Here is a 19,095-nt window from a genome sequence, read left to right on the forward strand (position 1 = left end):
GCGTTTAAGCAGACACTTCCGTCCATCCATCCATACACTCATCCATCACCTTTGACAATCTCATTTGGAGCTCTTTTCGAGGTGAAAGGCATAAATAAAGAAGAAAGCCTAATACGATAATAAACGTCCTTGTGTCAGATCCTACAGGGCCACCATTCCTGGAAGGACTTGATTAGCGAGAGAAACATGGCAGAAGCCATATTACTAATGGTGAACCTTCCACCAACCATTGGTCCGGAAGAGAAGAGCCAAGAAAGGACAGCGTGAATGGGTATTGGGAGGAATGTCTTGGTTTGTACAGGCAGAAATGTATTTATCATCTCTTCCTAACATTAGTTAGACGAGGCTGGATTATGGACCAAGATCAACTAGACTGGATATTCTCAAATTCTGGAAAGGCTCAATCCCATATCTCTAGACAGCATGGACAAATGGCAATACATGGTTGAGAAAGTTACTAAGTTTGTGGACAGGGGGTGACATGGACAAGAAATAGTGCAGGCAGGTTTACCTTGTCCCCTTTCTTCACTGTCCTGGTTGTCAGCTTCCCTATGGCTTTCTTAGCTGCATCTCCAAGTCGACGCTGGCAGAGAGAGAGAGAAGGGATGAAGGGAGGGAGGGAGAGCAGGGGGAGGGAGGGAGATAATATTAAGGTGAATCTGGAGAGCAAAAGTAGCCTGAGGGTTGAATTAACAATAGGAATGCAATATAACTTAGTCGGCAAAAAATACTCCTCTCAAACTAAGTTCCCCAAACTCCATAGTGTAGCAGTAATTCAACATCCTTTTTGCATTAAACATTTCAAACTATTGGGGAATTTGTGCAAAACAGTGCAAAAACATTGGCTTCCTGTCCAGTCAAAGACATGATTGTTAAGGCGAGTTGTACTTTAAAAATTGATGAATAATTATATTATATTTGAATTCCCCGGCCTGTGAATTTTAGAACGTCATGTAGCTCACTCAAACCATCCCCAGATGGTGTCAGAGAAAATATGGGATCATATACGGTCTCCCCAAACTCCCAGTGTCCTCTGCTACCTTCCACCAGTAGGTTGCTAGGGATGTTGCTAGGGGGCAGGACATGTGACAGTCCTTCTGCCTGCTCAGGTCAGAGCCTCTTCATTCTCTCTCCAAGTGGACAAGAGAGATGGAGGGCATGGACAGTGAGGGATGTTACTGAAACTTGTGCATTTACTATTGGTTAATGTTGCTAGTTGTTGCTATGTTATACAGTCTTTTGCTTATGCCACCATCTCCTTATACAGTCTTGTTATTGTTCTGTTACGCAATTCTCATGCTACGTTTATTATGTACAATATATTCATTCATATCTCTTCTCTGTACAGAACCACATCTATCTCATATGTCCTCTGGAAATAAAGTTCCCTATTTGTGTGTAAAGTCTCTGTGAGGTCGCCCTATTCTTCTGACCAGGAGAGGGGTCAGTGAATCACAGACCAGCCCAACTGGAGAGCCGCTCTCTTTCAGGAGATGATCTTTGGTCATTTCAACCAAGGTCCAGACTAAAGTGCCAACGAGCAACATTGGGACAATGTCAAAGGACCTAGAGCCAGAATCATAAGCATTTTGCCCTAATGCAGCATTTTACACTAATAACAGGAAAATGTTCAATGAAAAGGTCACAAAGGGCACACGACACAAACCATTCTGTCATCTTTAAGGCATGGTTCTTCCCGTCTGGGAAAATAAGTGGCACAATCTTTGCAGAGATGCCAAAGACATCTGGGTGAAGCTCTCCCTATGTAGCCACAGTGTGGAGAGAGCAGGGTCTAACTGTAGCTATGTAGTCACAGTGTGGAGAGAGCACAGGGTCTAACTGTAGCTATGTAATCAGTGTGGAGAGAGCAGGGTCTAACTGTAGCTATGTAATCACAGTGTGGAGAGAGCAGGGTCTAACTGTAGCTATGTAGTCACAGTGTGGAGAGAGCACAGGGTCTAACTGTAGCTATGTAATCACAGTGTGGAGAGAGCAGGGTCTAACTGTAGCTATGTAGTCACAGTGTGGAGAGAGCACAGGGTCTAACTGTAGCTATGTAATCAGTGTGGAGAGAGCAGGGTCTAACTGTAGCTATGTAATCACAGTGTGGAGAGAGCAGGGTCTAACTGTAGCTATGTAGTCACAGTGTGGAGAGAGCAGGGTCTAACTGTAGCTATGTAGTCATAGTGTGGAGAGAGCAGGGTCTAACTGTAGCTATGTAGTCACAGTGTGGAAAGAGCACAGGGTCTAACTGTAGCTATGTAATCACAGTGTGGAGAGAGCACAGGGTCTAACTGTAGCTATGTAGTCACAGTGTGGAGAGAGAACAGGGTCTAACTGTAGCTATGTAGTCACAGTGTGGAGAGAGCACAGGGTCTAACTGTAGCTATGTAATCACAGTGTGGAGAGAGAACAGGGTCTAACTGGAGCTATGTAGTCACAGTGTGGAGAGAGCAGGGTCTAACTGTAGCTATGTAGTCACAGTGTGGAGAGAGAAAAGGGTCTAACTGTAGCTATGTAGTCACAGTGTGGAGAGAACAGGGTCTAACTGTAGCTATGTAGTCACAGTGTGGAGAGAGAAAAGGGTCTAACTGTAGCTATGTAGTCACAGTGTGGAGAGAGAAAAGGGTCTAACTGGAGCTATGTAGTCACATTGTGGAAAGAGCAGGGTCTGTTGTTGAAGGAAAAGCACTTGTTCATTGTCTTTCCACTGATGAAACAGGCTGGTGATTTGGTGATTTAGCAACAGTAGTGTAGACACAGTGAGAAAGATTGGGAGAGAGAGACAGCGATAGTGTTTATATTTGTCAGGGTTGTACAGAGCAACCAGTTTACTCGCATAGGCGCCTAAATATTTTGCTGTGCGACCTGGAATTTTTATGTAGGGGTACCAGAGCGCATAGAAAAATGAACTATTCTAGTTTCATTATCTCAAATATTTTTCATTTGGGTTCCTAATTTTTTTGGTGAGCCTAAATTGTTCAACTTAAACGCACGCACGAACCTAAAAGGTCAGCGTGGAGACCTGTATGTGTGCGTGTAGTTGGAAAAGAGACAAAGGCTAGTGATGAAAATGAGTCTAGCAACTTGCTAAAGCCAGCCTGATGTGTTGATACAATATAGCATTGTCCGTATGGATGGCTGTATAGTAACATCTCACAGGAGAGCCCCACCGTTGCCGTGGAAATCACCAGGACGGGACCAGGACCAGGGCGGGATGTTCCCACAGAACCCTGGGGACACCGTCAGGGGTGTGAAGACTGATGAAAAGGATGTTACTGTTCATAAAGAGTTATGAATGTTATGTCTCACTAGGAACACACTGGTTGCGGCAATGTTGTTTCCACATTTCAATGACATTACACTGAACATAAATATAAAACGCAGTATGTAAAGTGTTGGATGGTCCCACGTTTCATGAGCTGAAATAAAAGATAACAGAAATGTTCCAAATGCACAAAAATATTATTTATCTCAAATTTTGTGCACAAATGTGTGTCCATCCATGTTAGTCAGCATTTTGTCTTTGCCAAGATAATCCATCCACCTGACAGGTGTGGCATATTAAGAAGCTGATTAAAACAGCATGATCATTACACACCCTGTGCTGGGGATAATAAAAGGCCATTAAAATATGCAGTTTTGTCACACAACGCCACAGATCTTAAGTTGAGGGAGCGTGCAATTGGCATGCTGACTGCAGGAACATCCACCAGAGCTGTTGCCAGATAATTTAAATGTTCATTTCTCTACCATAAGCTGCCTCCAACAGTGTTTTAGAGAATTTGGCAGAACGTCCAACTGGAGACACAACCGCAGACCAAATGTAACCACGCCAGCCCAGGACCTCCACATCCGACTTCTTCACCTGTGGAATCGTCCGAGACCAGTCACCTGGACAAATGATGAAACTGTGCACAAACTGTCAGAAAACGTCTCGGAGAAGCTCATCTGCGTGCTGGTCGTCCTCACCAGGGTCTTGACTGGACTGCAGTTCAGCACCGTAACCGCCTTCAGTGGGAAAATGCTCACCTTCAATGGGCACTGGCACGCTGGAGAAGTGTGCTCTTCACAGATGAATCCCAGTTTCAACTGTACTATGCAGATAGCAGACGTTGTGAACAGAGTGCCCCATGTGGCAGTGGGGTTATGGTAAGGGCAGGCATAAGCTACGGACAACGAACACAATTGCATTTTGGGGAATGCAATTTGAATGCACAGAGATACCGTGAAGAGATCCTGAGGTCTATTGTCATGCCATTCATACTCCACCATCACCTCATGTTTCAGCATGATAATGCACGGTCCCATGTCGCACTGTTCCTGGAAGCTGAAAATGTCCCAGTTCTTCCATGGCCTGCATACTCACCACATGCCACACATTGAGCATATTTACGACAGTGTGTTCCAGTTCCCGCCAATATCCAGTAACTTCGCACAGCCATGGAAGAGGAGTGGGACAACATTCCACAGGCCACAATCAACAGCCATTAAATATGATGCGAAGGAGATATGTCGTGCTGCATGAGGCAGAATGTGGTCACTCCAGATACTGATAGGTTTTCAGATACTAGCCAAGCTTTTTTTTTAATTTTAAGGTGACCAACAGATGCAGATTTCTATTCCCAGTCAGGTGAAATCCATAGATTAGGGCTTAATGAATTTATTTCAATTGACTGATGTCCTTATATGAACTGTAACTCAGTAAAATCTTTGAAATAGTTTCATGTTGTGTTCATATAATTGATGTCTGTGCCCAGTGGGGTCTTACTGCATTGTATGTTTTCTGGTTGATGTATTTTGAAGTGACTGGATTGAAATTGAATGTTGGGTTGAATGATCAGGCACATTCCTGTTGTCTGGTCATCATTCCCATTGAGTTGATTAGTTTAATATCTGGATTTGTTGTTCCTGCCTTTTGTTTTCACGAGCAAAGTGCACAGACATTTTTATTCAGGTTGGTGGTGCATTCCTGCTTGACTTCGCTCAAGCTCCTGTGTGTATCACACAATTTTTTCTTTTAGACATTATTCTGAACTGACAACATGTGTAACCACGTTAAATCTTATTTAGGTGATGGTCATTTACTCAATTTGGAACTGTAATCTACCTCAATTGGGCCGACCAACAAGTGCTCCTGCACATTGGCTAACCGGGCTATCTGCATTGTGTCCCGCCACCCGCCAACCCCTCTTTTATGCTACTGTTACTCTCTGCTCATCATAAATGCAGAGTCACTTTAACCATATCTACATGTACATACTACCTCAATCAGCCTGACTAACCAGTGTCTGTATGTAGCCTCGCAACTTTTATAGCCTCGCTACTGTATATAGCCTGTCTTTTTACTGTGGTTTTATTTCTTTACCTACCTATTGTTCACCTAATACCTTTTTTGCAATATTGGTTAGAGCAAACAAGAAACTCGAACAATGCAGACATGAAACTGAAACAATAACGCCTGGGGAAGGAACCAAAGGGAGTGACATATATAGGGAAGGTCATCAGGGAGGTGATGGAGTCCAGGGGAGTCTGATGACACGCAGGTGCGCGTAACGGTGGTGACAGGTGTGCGCCATAATGAGCAGCCTGGTGACCTAGAGGCCGGAGAGGGAGCACATGTGACAGTAATGCATTTCATGTAATTGTTTAAGTGTCAATTATTTAGTGACTAATAAATCCTATTAGTTGAATTGAGTAAATGCATTCCTTGCTTTACAGAGTAATTCGAAGATTGAATATGCGTTCATAATTTAGTAGGTATTTTGATAGTTAGTTACACTACACATATCATATGCTTGGGTACCACCTTGATATCCCTGATCTACTTGACTCAATAAACTAATGCTAGAACATTGGTCGCCAGGATTAGCTATTTGTATCTAGCCTCTTTCGTAACAGCTAAATGGGGATCCTAATAAAATACCAAATACCAATAATTGCAAGAAAGAGTTGGTGATGTAATGATGCACTATCTTGCTAGATCCTCCAGAGACAGACAGGACGTGTTGCATTTATTCATATAATAATGGAGTCAGATTGATGACTGTAGTTAATTATTATTTAGTATAATTTCTACACATCTACATGCTTGTGTGTGTGTGTGTGAGAGAGAGACTCCCCCTATGATTAGAGGTAGTAGGTCTGGTCAGTCCAATTCACTACTACTAGGGATCCGTGTATAGATTAGAGTGAACTTCTTTATAACTCACTTGATTAGTGGCTCTTCACTCATTAACACTGACCCCACTGATTTATACTGTGCCATAATGTGAAAGAATATACCTTGGGATCGCAAGAGAGGTGTGAGCTTTGGAAACACGCAGAAGCTGTTGACTGGGCAGTTGAGTGTGTTTGTTGGGTTACACTATCAACGTTCGTCACCTCTCGCCTCCTCAGAGAGCGAATGATAACTACAGTGTCATAGTGACCAGAGAATGCAATGACAAACATGGTGAGGGGTTGTTTCTGACAGATGACTTGAGAGAGAGGAGTCCCTCACTGGCAGATGCTACATTAGGAAACAATCTTAAAATGTCTCCTTGTTTGGAATTCTTTCCTTTTCCAGAGAAAGGACTGTGGGGCTAAAGGAAATGAGACTATTTAAGATAATTGAGACAGGGCCACACTAACCTCTACTATCTTGGCTTAGATTGTCACAGTTCAGGTACTAATGGTAGCGTCTTAGCACTAGACCAACAAAGGGTTGAGTGTGTATTTCAAAGATGCCGGACGCTGAGGAAGCAGCGTTTTACCACAACGATCCTCCATTAAGGATTCATAAGCGATTTATAGCATCAAAATTGCATGGCTGCTTCCTCTTGCTGGCTTCCCCGCCCAACAGGAGAGCAAGCAAGAGGGAGCACAGGGCGGTCAACATGAGCCAGACTACAAACATCTGGAGGGCATGAAAGAGAGGACAACTGGCACTTGACCTGCTCTTCACTTCCTTTACCTGATATGAGTCATCCAATTCGTCTGAAAACTGAAAATCAGTGTGTCAAAGTGACATTGAAAGCATATGCCTCAACTAAAAGCTCCAAGCTTGGCGAAATGAGTCACCACTACTTCGCTCTAATGTAAAAAAAAAAAAAAAACATTTTACATAAATCCATCTCTTTTTTTTTGTAGCCTTGGGTGTTAATATCAGGACCTCTGCCCTCCTACCAAAAAAAAATCTAAAACAATGTGATATTATTACCTGACTGCAATACAACCATTCAAATGTGATAAATGGTTTTGAGCTACATGTGTGGATCTCAATTCTACAAAAAATGTGACCCTTAGTAAATAAACACCAAATAAATACCAGACAATAATAGAAAGAGTAACCATTAGCAAACATACTCTATATCCTACCTGGCTGCGGTCACGTGCGTTCGTAAAGCGGATCTTCTGGATGAAGTAGAAGATGAGCCAGGCAGAGGAGATGATCATGAGTACGATGAAGGAGATGGAGACGAAGACCAGGGAGCCACGGTTGATGTTCTTGGCCTGGCCGTGTTGGCCCACCACCACACTCACCAGCACCGTCAGGTTCCTCTCCAGCAGACCCAGGATCTCCTTGCCGTAAGACTCTGTGATCATCACTGCCACCGTGTCGCCAGTACCTAAGAGAGTAGAGGGGAGTCAATAGTAGCTAGGTTTTAGTGGTAATCCAACCAGAACTTTTCTTTGTGACACATCAAGCCAATGAAAAACCATGGCCAGTCAGTTCCAATCCAGAGAGGTAGTCAGTCAGTTAGCATACACTTATTCATGTTCCCTCCACTATATGTATCTGCCAGCTTTTACACGTCAGATACATAACAATAATTGCATAGGCAATTTCTCTTCACTCACATTGACAGGATCCACAGAGCCAAGTCATTAACAAAATCTACAGATCTAGGAACAGTTCCCAGCTCTGGCAAAGTGCAACCAATCTCTTTAGCCACTATGAAAAGACTCAGAGCCAGTCAATAGATTCTCATTCCTAATTTATTAACACAGGGTTCTAAACACCTGCTCAGCCAAAACAACTGTGTAGTGACGGAGGATTGAATGTCCCATGGACTGAGGAAATACATGTAGAGACTGGAGAAATGTATGTGTGAATATATTCATCATGTGAATAACATACCCTATGTGAACAAATCTGAACGATGATGTCCCTGGTCCAGGTCTATACACAGCAACAAAGTGGATGTGGTGTACATGCAGAGCAATTCATTCACTGACAATGATCGCAATGACTAGCAGAGAGCATTAGACAGTGGAAAAATATTAATAGTTTATTTTAAACTATACTGAGCAGTGATAGAGCCACATGTGATCATCATCATCTTCATTTTAGTGAAATCCAGACAGCTGACTGCTACAGGCCAGGGGGAGTCATGTTACTGCTGGAGACGACTCCTCTCTGTCCCCCCGGGCTCTTTACCACAGCTTGCCTTGCCACTAATAGCAGCTGAAAGTGCACTTTGTGTGTCTGTGTGCGTGTAAGCGTGTCTACTGTACATCAGTGTTTGTGTGCATGCCGGTGTGTGTCTGCGTGTGTGTGTGTTTAGACCAATAAAGTGATGTTTCAGAAGCAGCAGAGAGAGTGATGACCACCAGAGGAGTGCGGGGCAGTTTACCATGCCCCATTATTGACGAATGGCCGACAGCACACTGATGTCACACACACCAGGGACATTTGTCTCAATCCTCATGCGAGTAAGACCACCAGCACCACGGCTGCTCTGTGCTAAAAAAAAAACGTTGCGACTCCAACATTAAAACAACATTGTGATGAAAGAAGTAACAAGACATTCCCTGACAGCTCAATCATCTCCTTTTTAAATCACCAAACGCCCTTGAAAGTTTGACTTTGAATTATCAATAAACCATGGCTGCTTCTTATGAGATGGGAATTCCTCCAATACTTTTTTTTCTTGTAATTCAGAAGGCTGGGTATAATGACTCCCTGTCGTACAGGCTGAAAGGCAACAGTTAAGTCATTACGCTATTGATCTCTACCTCTCTCCATCTCTATACCTTTCCCTCCCTCTCTCCTCTGTGGAAGCCCTCTCTTAAAGGTGCCCTTTAACCAAAAGCCGCCTGGCTCCTGACTCAGCTTTTTTGGGGAGCACGGGTGCCACAGGAGATGTGGCGATTGAGGCCACCTTTGCACTGAGCTACCTGACAAAGAGGAGGAGGAAGAGGAGAGAGGGAGGAAGGGATATGTTCACATTGGCTAAGGGGGCTGGTTTTGTTTTGGTCATTTGGATTTGAAATCCCAAGGTTTGCGTGCACTTAAAAGGGATAGTTCACTCCACAATTACAGGGATAGTTCACCCCACAATTAAAGGGACAGTTCACCCCACAATTACAGTTTTTCAGATGGTATCAATAGGGCTGTGACTAAAATGTAATAACCGTGTAACTGACGGTTATGGATGAAGACCATCATGAAAATAAAATAACCATCAAAACCGTTTAATTACCTTTAATGTCATGTAGATAAGCGATCTGTTAGACGGGGGGGTGGCTATGGCACTTCAGTACAAATATTGTTTGATGTGTGGACATTCTTTTACACAATGTACGTTTTCTTTGTTTGCTAGTAAACAAATAAATAAATAGGTATTTTATTTAAAAAGGTTGGATGTTCTGCATTCATTAATTATTCAACAGCAGTCGACAAGGTTGTACTGGCACTGAGGCCTACAATGCTCTAATGTTGTGTCAAATGGACAATGTGCCAATCCTCTTCAACCTGGCATGGTATAATTTGATACGGAAACTTTTCTTCATTTCTAGATGAATCAACGCTGATCAGGCCATATCCTGACCGATATGGTGCACTAGGCGAGACCCCATTTTCTTTGTTGTCCTCCTATCCCCGCAATGTAGAATAATAGCTTAGGCTTCACAATGTCGGCCCATAATGTACTTATATGAATGCCCATGTTGTCACGTTCTGACCTTAGTTCTGTTGTTATGCCTTTGTTTTAGTATGGTCAGGGCGTGAGTTGGTTGGGTTGTCTATGTTCCTTTTTCTATGATTTGGGATTTCTGTGTTTGGCCTGGTATGGTTCTCAATCTGAGGCAGCCGTCAATCGTTGTCCCCGATTGAGAACCATACTTAGGTAGCCTGGTTTCACTTTTGAGTTGTGGGTGATTGTTTCCTGTGTCTGTACCACACGGGACTGTTTCGATTTCTATTTGTTCATTCACGTTGCTATTTTGTATTTTTGTAGTGTTCAGTTTTATATATTAAAATGGACACTTACCACGCTGCGCATTGGTCCTCCGATCCTTCCTACTACTCTTCGTCAGAAGAGGAGGAGGACAATCGTTACACATGTGGTAGCCTACCGTTTGTAAAACAGGCAATTTACCACTAATCCCTGTCATTTTGTTACATTAAAATGTAGGTTAATGCATGTATTAATTACAGTAATATACCATTCTCATTCTCGGAATGGAAATTTTGTTTGTAGAGTTCAAAACCTGCTACACTTGAGAGAAACATGTTTTGGTTTATTTCATAACCACAATTTACGTACACCATGTGAGCAATGAGCATGTGTCCGATTTCTCTGTCCTGTTAATGGAGGGCGTGCACCTGAGCACACATAGAAATATCTGGCCTACTTCTCGTGCTTAGCTGGGCTTCTCAGTCCTCTTTTGTTAACATCCAGTCAAGTGATAATAGTTCCTCACAGTATTTGGATAATCTTTCCAACACTCCCCAGGCTGATAAATAGGTTATGGACATGTTGTATTTGTTTCTATTTTAATGATCTTATCTTCATACTATAGCATAGCTGTCCCCTTCACACTTTCATTGTCAATTCATTTACACTGCCATTTTAGTCACTTAGCAGATGCTCTTATTCAGAGTGAATTACAGTTCGTGCATTCATCTTAAGATAGCTAGGTGGGGACAACCACATATCACATTCATATTAAGTACATTTTTCCTCCTTAACGTGGTGAGAGGGCCAAGAGACCAGAGGTGGCAGAATGGAGTGTTTGGGTTGTTGTGTAGGGTTTGAGCATAGCCTGAAGGTAGGGAGAGTCAGTTGAACACCAGGCAGGCTGCAGTATTCTGGATACGTTGCAGGGGTTTGATGGAACAAGCAGGGAGCCCAGCCAACAGAGTTGCAGTAGTCCAGACAGGAGAGGACAAGTGCCTGGATTAGGACCTGTGCTGCTTCCTGTGTGAGGCAGGGTCGTACTCTAATGATGTTGTAGAACAGGAACCTGCAGGAGCGATTCTCTGCTTTGATGTTTTGCAAAGAACGTCAAGGTGTTGACCAGGGTCACACCAAGGTTCTATACACTCTGGGAGGGGGTCAACGTGGAGTTGTCAACCATGATGGAGAGGTCTTTCAGTGGGCAGGCCTTCCACGGGAGGAACAGCAGCTCAGTCTTAATTCATCATCTTATAGCTGTTAGCAGTTGATGTTATTCTTCAATAACACAGACCCCATAACAAATCATATATGTTATGCTGAGAGGTAGATGTTCCTTCTTTCCTGTCCTCAGTTCTCTCCACAGAACAAATATAAATTACATAATGTATAACCCCCAACCCTAGCCTGGGGTTGACCAATTAGAATAAAGTAAAATTGGGCCAATGACCAAACAACAAGTATCCTGTTTCAGGCTTAATGTATAGACGATTCAGACCAATGATATCTTGTCACACGTAGCTATGAGTCCAGGACTGAAAGCCTTACACAGATTCTAAAACAGATGTTGAACTGAAAAATAACTTTCCATTGATCGTTAATTCCCCTTTGACCTCTAGTCCTTTGCGTTGTGTATAATATTCTTACGTAGGCTTTCCTGAAAGTAGGCTACAGTAGGCATAGGTGTTTTTAATACATTTTAAGGAAAGGAGAAATATTTGCTCGTGTCGGACATACACTGGTGGCTTTGATTGACGAGTGCTTTTACGGGGGTGTGTGTGTATGCGAGTTTGCTGATTGTCTCTATAGGCCTATATGTCCATTCAGAAAGTTTCCTAAAGCAGCCTGTCTGGATTCCATCTCTTTAATAAGATTCAAATGCTCCTGTTATGATTTAATCTTGTAAAAGGCCTGTTTAACCTACTATAAATATGAATTGCCCTCACTTCACCATCTAAACCAGGGAGGGGCAACTGGGGACCCGCATTTTGAAGGCCCTCTGATCAATTCCTTCCTGAGGAACTCAGTCAGGGTCTCAATTTACTGTTGAGAGTAGGAATAGTAGAATACACAGGGTGCAATTTCAAAATTTGGTTGTGCATCAGTTTTTATCTAGTTAAGACAAATCAATTAGCCCATGTCAGCTAACTTTTTTAATATTAGTAAATTAGTTTAGCGGCCAAGTATTTAAACTTGTTATCGTGGTTGAATTACCGTCCAGGGGGCCCGCATTGATTTGTTAGTATCACTCCGATATAATTTTTAATTCATCTTTTAATTAACTAGGCACACTCTTGGCATTTGGGGTGGCAGGTAGCCTAGTGGTTAGAGCGTTGGGCCAGTAACCGAAAGGTTGCTGGATCGAATCCCCGAGCTGACAAGGTAAAAATATGTCATTCTACCCCTGAACAAGGCAGTTAACCCACTGTTCCCCGGTAGGACGTCATTGTAAATAAGAATTTGTTCTTAACCTGACTTGCCTAGTTAAATAAAAGGTAAAAATGAAAATAATAAGAATAAATATTAAAACTGCAAACATTTTTCTCCACCTTATGGCAATATGTGTAATGCATCACAATTAAATCATTTGTCATTATCTACAGCTACTGATTACAGCTAAGTAATTAGATTGTAGTTGCCAAATGTAGTCGTGCAGTAAATACATGGTATAAGGGCAACAATGTTAAGTGTTGCTAAGTGTCTAAATTACTTTACACAGCGAGGAATGATATATTAGGTAGCCTAGAGATTAGAGGTTTGGGCCAGTAACCGAAAGGTTGCTAGATCGAATCCCCAAGCTGACAAGTTAAAAATCCGTTGTTCTGCCCCTGAACAAGGCAGTTAACCCACTGTTCCTAGGCCATCATTGTAAATAAGAATTTGTTTATAACTGACTTGCCTAGTTAAATAAAGGTTAAGTAAAAAAAAACGTTTTTTAAAGTGTGTGTGTGCACGCTCTTCAGTGAGTGTGTGTTGCGTCTGAGAGGGCAGGGGCATAAGCCAACAGTCTTTTCTCTGATGACTCATGCAGTAGTCATCTGGTGTGTCTGTCCTGTCTGAGCGTCCACTGAGAGTAGAACTAGCAGGGGGAGCATTAACTAACCTTCACCTGTTTGTCACACAATGATAAAGCCAGGTCCTCAGCCTTGTGACTACCACAGTCCCAGAGATGCTGACGCTCTGATAACATACGCACAAGCATGTAAGCACAGTTGCCTACAGGTAATTGGCTGATAACACAGCCAAAAACACAGTAAGACGCTGGGCTAGAATGAGACGGCAGGGACCACAAGAGCAGGCATAAACAAGATTCTCGCTCTCTCCCACAATGACTACCACCCTGTAGCACTCATATCTATAATCGTGAAGCGCTTTGAGAGGCTGGTTATGGTACACATCAACTCCATCATCCCAGAGCCACTCCAATTTGCATACTGCCCAAACAGATCCATAGACGACGCAATCTCAATTACACTCCACACTGCCCTTACCCGCCTAGAAAAGAGGTATACCTATGTGAGAATGCTGTTCATTGACTACAGCTCAGCGTTCAGCACAATTGTCCCCACCAAGCTCGTCACCAAGCTTAGGACCTTCTGCACCTGGATCATGGACTTCCTGACGGGCAGACCGCAGGTGATGAGGGTAGGAATCCCCTCCGGGTAACATCTCCTCCGCCACGCTGACCCTCAACACGGGGGCCCCACAGGGGTGTGTGCTTAGTCTCCTCCTGTACTCCCTGTTCACCCAAAACTGTGTGGGCATGCTGACGACACGGTGGTAGGCCTGATCACCGGCGACAATGAGAGGGCCTACAGGGAGGAGGTCCAAGGAGCTGATTGTGGGACTACAGGAAACTGGAGGGCGAGCACTCCCCCATCCACATCAACGGGGCTGCAGTGAAGTAGGTCGAGATCTTCAAGTTCCTCAGTGTCCAAATCACTAAAGACTCAAATGGTCCACATACACACTCACAGTCGTGAAGAAGGTGCGAAAGTGCCTCTTCCCCCTCAGGAGGTTGAAAAGGTTTGGCATGGGCCCTCAAATCCTCCAAAATGTCTACAGCTGTACAATTGAGAGCATCTTGACTAGCTAATTCATTGCTTGGTTTAGTTAAAAGCACCGCGCTCGATCGCATGGTGCTACAGAGGGTGGTGCGGACAGCTCCGTACATTACTGGGGCTGAGCTCCCTGCCATCCAGGACCTCTATATCAGTGTGAAAGGAAGGCCCGGAAAATCATTAAAGACTCCAGCCACCCAAGCTATATAGACTGTTCTCTGTGCTTCCCGACAACAAACGTTACATTAAGTCTGACACCAACAGGCTCTTGAACAGCTTTTCTCCCCAAGCAATAAGACCACTAAATAGCTAACAAAATGGCTACACAGACAGAGTTGACACTTGTATTTTATTTTGCACTCTCCCTATGCACTCACAGGGAACTACACACTCATGCAAACTGTCACTCCAACATACACACTAACACTCAATTCATCATTTGCTTACACAAAAATAATATGCACATACAGAACCAGTCAAAAGTTTAGACACACCTACTCATTCAATGGTTTATCTATTGTAGAATAACAGGGAAGACATCAAAACTATACAATCACATATGGAATCATGTAGCAACCCAAAAAGTTTTTGAAGAATCTAAAATATATTTTAGATTCTTCAAAGTAGCCACCCCTTTGCCATGCTGATTGCCAAGAGTGTGTAAACTTTCTCTCAACCAGCTTCACCTGGAATGCTTTTCCAACAGTCTAGAAGGAGTTCCCACATAAGACAAGCAATTGTTTGATGCTTTTCCTTCACTCTGCATTCCAACTCCTCCCAAACCATCTCAAATTTGGTTGAGGTCAGGTGATTGTGTAGGCCAGGTCATCTGATGCAGCACTCCATCACTCTCCACCTTGGTCAGATAGCCCTTACAGAAATACAGCCTGGGGAGGTGTGTTTGGGGTAATTGTCCTGTTTAAAAACAAATTAATAGTCCCACTAAGCACAAACCAGATGGGATGGCGTATCGCTGCAGAATGCTGTGGTAGCCATGTTGGTTAACTTCTTATGGCTGCAGGGGCAGTATTGAGTAGCTTGGATGAAACGGTGCCCATTGTAAACGGCCAGCTCCTCAGTCTCAGCTGTTAATATATGTATATTATTATTAGTATTGGATAGAAAACACTAACGTTTCCAAAACTGTCAAAATATTGTCTGTGAGTATAAAATAACTGATATTGCAGGCGAAACCCTGAGGAATATCAAACCAGGAAGTGGCTTCTATTTTGAAAACTCCATGTTCCATAGCCTCCCTTTGCTCCATTTAAAGGGATATCAACCAGATTCCTTTTCCTATCGCTTCCTCAAGGTGTCAACAGTCTTCAAACATAGTTTCAGGCTTTTATTTAGAAAAATGAGCCAGAACGATAACGTCGCGTCAAGTGTTCGCATGAGTTGTTCGCATGAGTTTTGCTCGCGCAACAGAGTTTGGGCAGACATTGCCGTTCCCTCTCCTACTTAACAAGACCGTTACGGTTGATATATTATCGATTATATATTTTAAAAACAACCTGAGGATTGATTATAAAAACGTTTGACATGTTTCTGTGAATTTGTCTGCGTTGTCGTGACCGCTCTTTCCTGTGGATTTCTAAACATAACGCGCCAAACAAACGGAGGTATTTTGGATATAAAAATAATCTATGGAACAAAAGGAACTTTTATTGTGTAACTGGGAGTCTCGTGAGTGAAAACATCCAAAGAGCAAAGGTAAACGATTAATTTGATTGCTTTTCTGATTTACGTGTCCGAGCTACTTGATGCTAAGTGTACTTAATGTTTTGTCAAGCGATCAATAAACTTAAACGTTTGGATTGCTTTCGCTGTAAAGCATAATTTAAAAATCTGACATGACAGGTGGATTAACAAAAGGCTAAGCTGTGCTTTCCTATATTGCACTTGTGCTTTCATTAATATAAATATTTTTTTGTAATATTGTATGAATGTGGCGCTATGCTATTCAGCGGTTGTTGATAATTATCCCGTTAACGGGATTGCAGCCATAACAAGTAAAGTATGACCTCGAATTCTAAATAAATCATAGACCGTGTCACCAGCAAAGAATCCCCACACCATCACACCTCCTCCATGCTAAACAGTGGGAACCACACATGCTGAGATCATCCGTTCGCCTACTCTGCGTCTCAAAAAGACACAGCGGATGGGATCAAAAATCTCTAAATTTGGACTCATCAGACCAAAAAGGACAGATTCCCACTGGTCTAATGTCCATTGCTCCTGTTTCTTGGCCCAAGCAAGTCTCTTCTTATTATTTGTGTCCTTTAGTAGTGGTTTCTTTGCAGCAATTCGACCATGAAGGCCCGATTCACACAGTCGCCTCTGAACAGTTGATGTTGAGATGTGTCTGTTACTCGAACTCTGAAGCATTTATTTGGGCTGCAATTTCTGAGGCTGGTAACTCTAATGAACTTATCCTCTGCAGCAGAGGTAACTGGGTCTTCCTTTCCTGTGGCGGTCCTCATTAGAGCCAGTGTTATCATTGTGCTTGATGGTTTTTCAAAGTTCTTGAAATGTTCAGCATTGGCTGACCTTCATGTCTTAAAGTAATGATGGACTGTCATTTCTCTCTGCTTATTTGAGCTGTTCTTGCCATAATATGGACTTGGTCTTCTACCAAAAAGGGCTATCTTCTGTATACCACCCCTACCTTGACACAACACAAATGATTGGCTCAAACGCATTAATGAAAGAAATTCCACAAAATATCAAGGCACACCTATTAATTGAAATGCATTCCAGGGGACTACAACATGAAGCTGGTTGAGAGAATGCCAAGAGTGTGCAAAGCTGTCATCAAGGCAAAGGGTGGGTACAATGAAGAATATCAAAAATTGTCACATGTGCTCCCTCTCCAGTTTCTAGCTCACCAGGCTGCTCGTTATGGCGCACACCTGTCACAATCGTTACACGCACCTGCGTCTCAGACTCCATTACTTCCTTGATTATCGGACGGACGGACGGACGGGCACACACACACACACAGTTAAAGTAGGAAGTTTACAAAAACATAGGTTGGAGTCATTAAAACTAGTTTTTCAGCCACAACACACATTTCTTGTTAACAAACTATAGTTTTGGCAAGTCGGTTAGGACATCTACTTTGGGACAAGTATTTTTCCAACAATTGTTTACAGACAGATTATTTCACCTATAATTCACTGTATCACAATTCCAGTGGGTCAGAAGTTTACATACACTAAGTTGACTGTGCCTTTTAACAGCTTGGGAAATGCTGTCATGGCTTTAGAAGCTTCTGATAGGATAATTGACATCATTTGAGTCAATTGGAGGTGTACCTGTGGACGTATTTCAAGGCCAACCTTCAAACTCAGTGCCTCTTTGCTTGACATCATGGGAAAATCAAAAGAAATCAGCCAAGACCTCAGAAAAAAATGTAGACCTCCACATATCTGGCTCATCCTTGGGAGCAACTTCCAAACGCCTGAAGGCGTCACTACTGGACACCCTGGTTCGAATCCAACAAAATACCTTGTGAAGATGCTGGAGGAAACGGGTACAAAAGTATCTATATCCACAGTAAAAACGAGTTCGATATCGACATAACCTGAAAGGCCGCTCAGCAAGGAAGAAGCCACTTCTCCCAACCCGCCATAAAAAAAAGCCAGACTACGGTTTGCAACTGCACATGGCGACAAAGATCGTACTTTTTGGTGGAATGTCCTCTGGTCTGATGAAACAAAAGGCTTGCAAGCCGAAGAACACCATCCTTGCCGTGAAGCAAGGGGGTGGCAGCATCATGTTGTGGGGGTGCTTTGCTGCAGGAGGAACTGGTGCACTTCACGAAATAGATGGCAACATGAGGGAGGAAAAGTATGTGAATATATTGAACGAACATCTCAAGACAAGTTAAAGCTTGGTAGCAAATGGGTCTTCCAAATGGACAATGACCCCAAACATACTTCCAAAGTTTTGACAAAATTGCTTAAGGACAACAAAGTCAAGGTATTGGAGTGGCCATCACAAAGCCTTGACATCAATCCTATAGAAAATGTGTGGGCAGAACTGAAAAAAAGCATGTGCGAGCAAGGAGGCCTACAACCTGCCTCAGTTACACCAGCTCTGTCAGGAGGAATGGGCCAAAATTCACCCAACTTATTGTGGGAAGCTTGTGGAAGGCTACCTGAAAGACAATGCTAATACATACTAATTGAGTGTATGTAAACTTCTGACCCACTGGGGATGTGATGAAAGAAATAAAAGCTGAAAGAAAATCACTCTTACTATTATTCTGACATTTCACATTCTTAAAATGAAGTGGTGATCCTAACTGACCTAAGACAGGGATTTTTACTAGGATTAAATATCAGGAATTGTGAACAACTGAGTGTAAATGTATTTGGCTAAGGTGTATGTAAACTTCCAACTTCAACTGTATTTCACTCCCTTCGGTTCCTTCCCCAGGTGTCATTGTTTCTGTTCCAGTTTCACGTCTGTGCGTTTTTCGGGTTTCTTGTTTTGTATTATGTTTTCATTTATTTATTAAATGATTCACTCCCTGAACTTGCTTTCCGACTCCCAGCGCACGCACACGTTACAAATATAAACATTTGTTGAACACTTTTTGGTTACTACATGATTCCATTTGTGTTATTTCATGGTTTTGATGTCTTCACTACTATTCTACAATGTAGAAAATAATAAAAACTAAAACCTTGGAATGATTAAGTGTCCAAACTTTTGACTGGTGCTCTACATTTATACTGACGTTACACACACACAATCATCATATGCGCTGCTGCTACTCTGTTCATCACATATCCTTATGCCTAGTCACCTTTCCCTAAACATATCTACTTCTGTTACTCCAGTATCCCTGCACATTGTAA

At 42.7% G+C, this 19,095-nt stretch overlaps 1 protein-coding gene across 10 annotated transcripts in view; it reads right to left on the reverse strand.

Annotated features, from left to right (window-relative positions):
• Positions 1–19,095, reverse strand: part of LOC139366348 (E3 ubiquitin-protein ligase RNF130-like) — a 59,855-nt gene that overhangs the window by 21,767 nt on the left and 18,993 nt on the right. For 5 of the 10 annotated variants that reach the window (XM_071103729.1, XM_071103728.1, XM_071103727.1 and 2 more), the window contains 2 exons: positions 7,360–7,610; positions 512–583 (listed from right to left, as the gene is read on the reverse strand). In XM_071103729.1, coding sequence (XP_070959830.1) covers positions 512–583; positions 7,360–7,610 — 323 coding nt within the window. Of the gene's footprint in view, positions 1–511; positions 584–7,347; positions 7,611–19,095 lie in introns of all 10 variants that reach the window. The other 5 variants (XM_071103724.1, XM_071103723.1, XM_071103720.1 and 2 more) reach the window with 1 other exon arrangement.

Source organism: Oncorhynchus clarkii, chromosome 14 (assembly GCF_045791955.1).
Source record: "Oncorhynchus clarkii lewisi isolate Uvic-CL-2024 chromosome 14, UVic_Ocla_1.0, whole genome shotgun sequence".
Classification (NCBI taxonomy): Eukaryota; Metazoa; Chordata; class Actinopteri; order Salmoniformes; family Salmonidae; genus Oncorhynchus; species Oncorhynchus clarkii.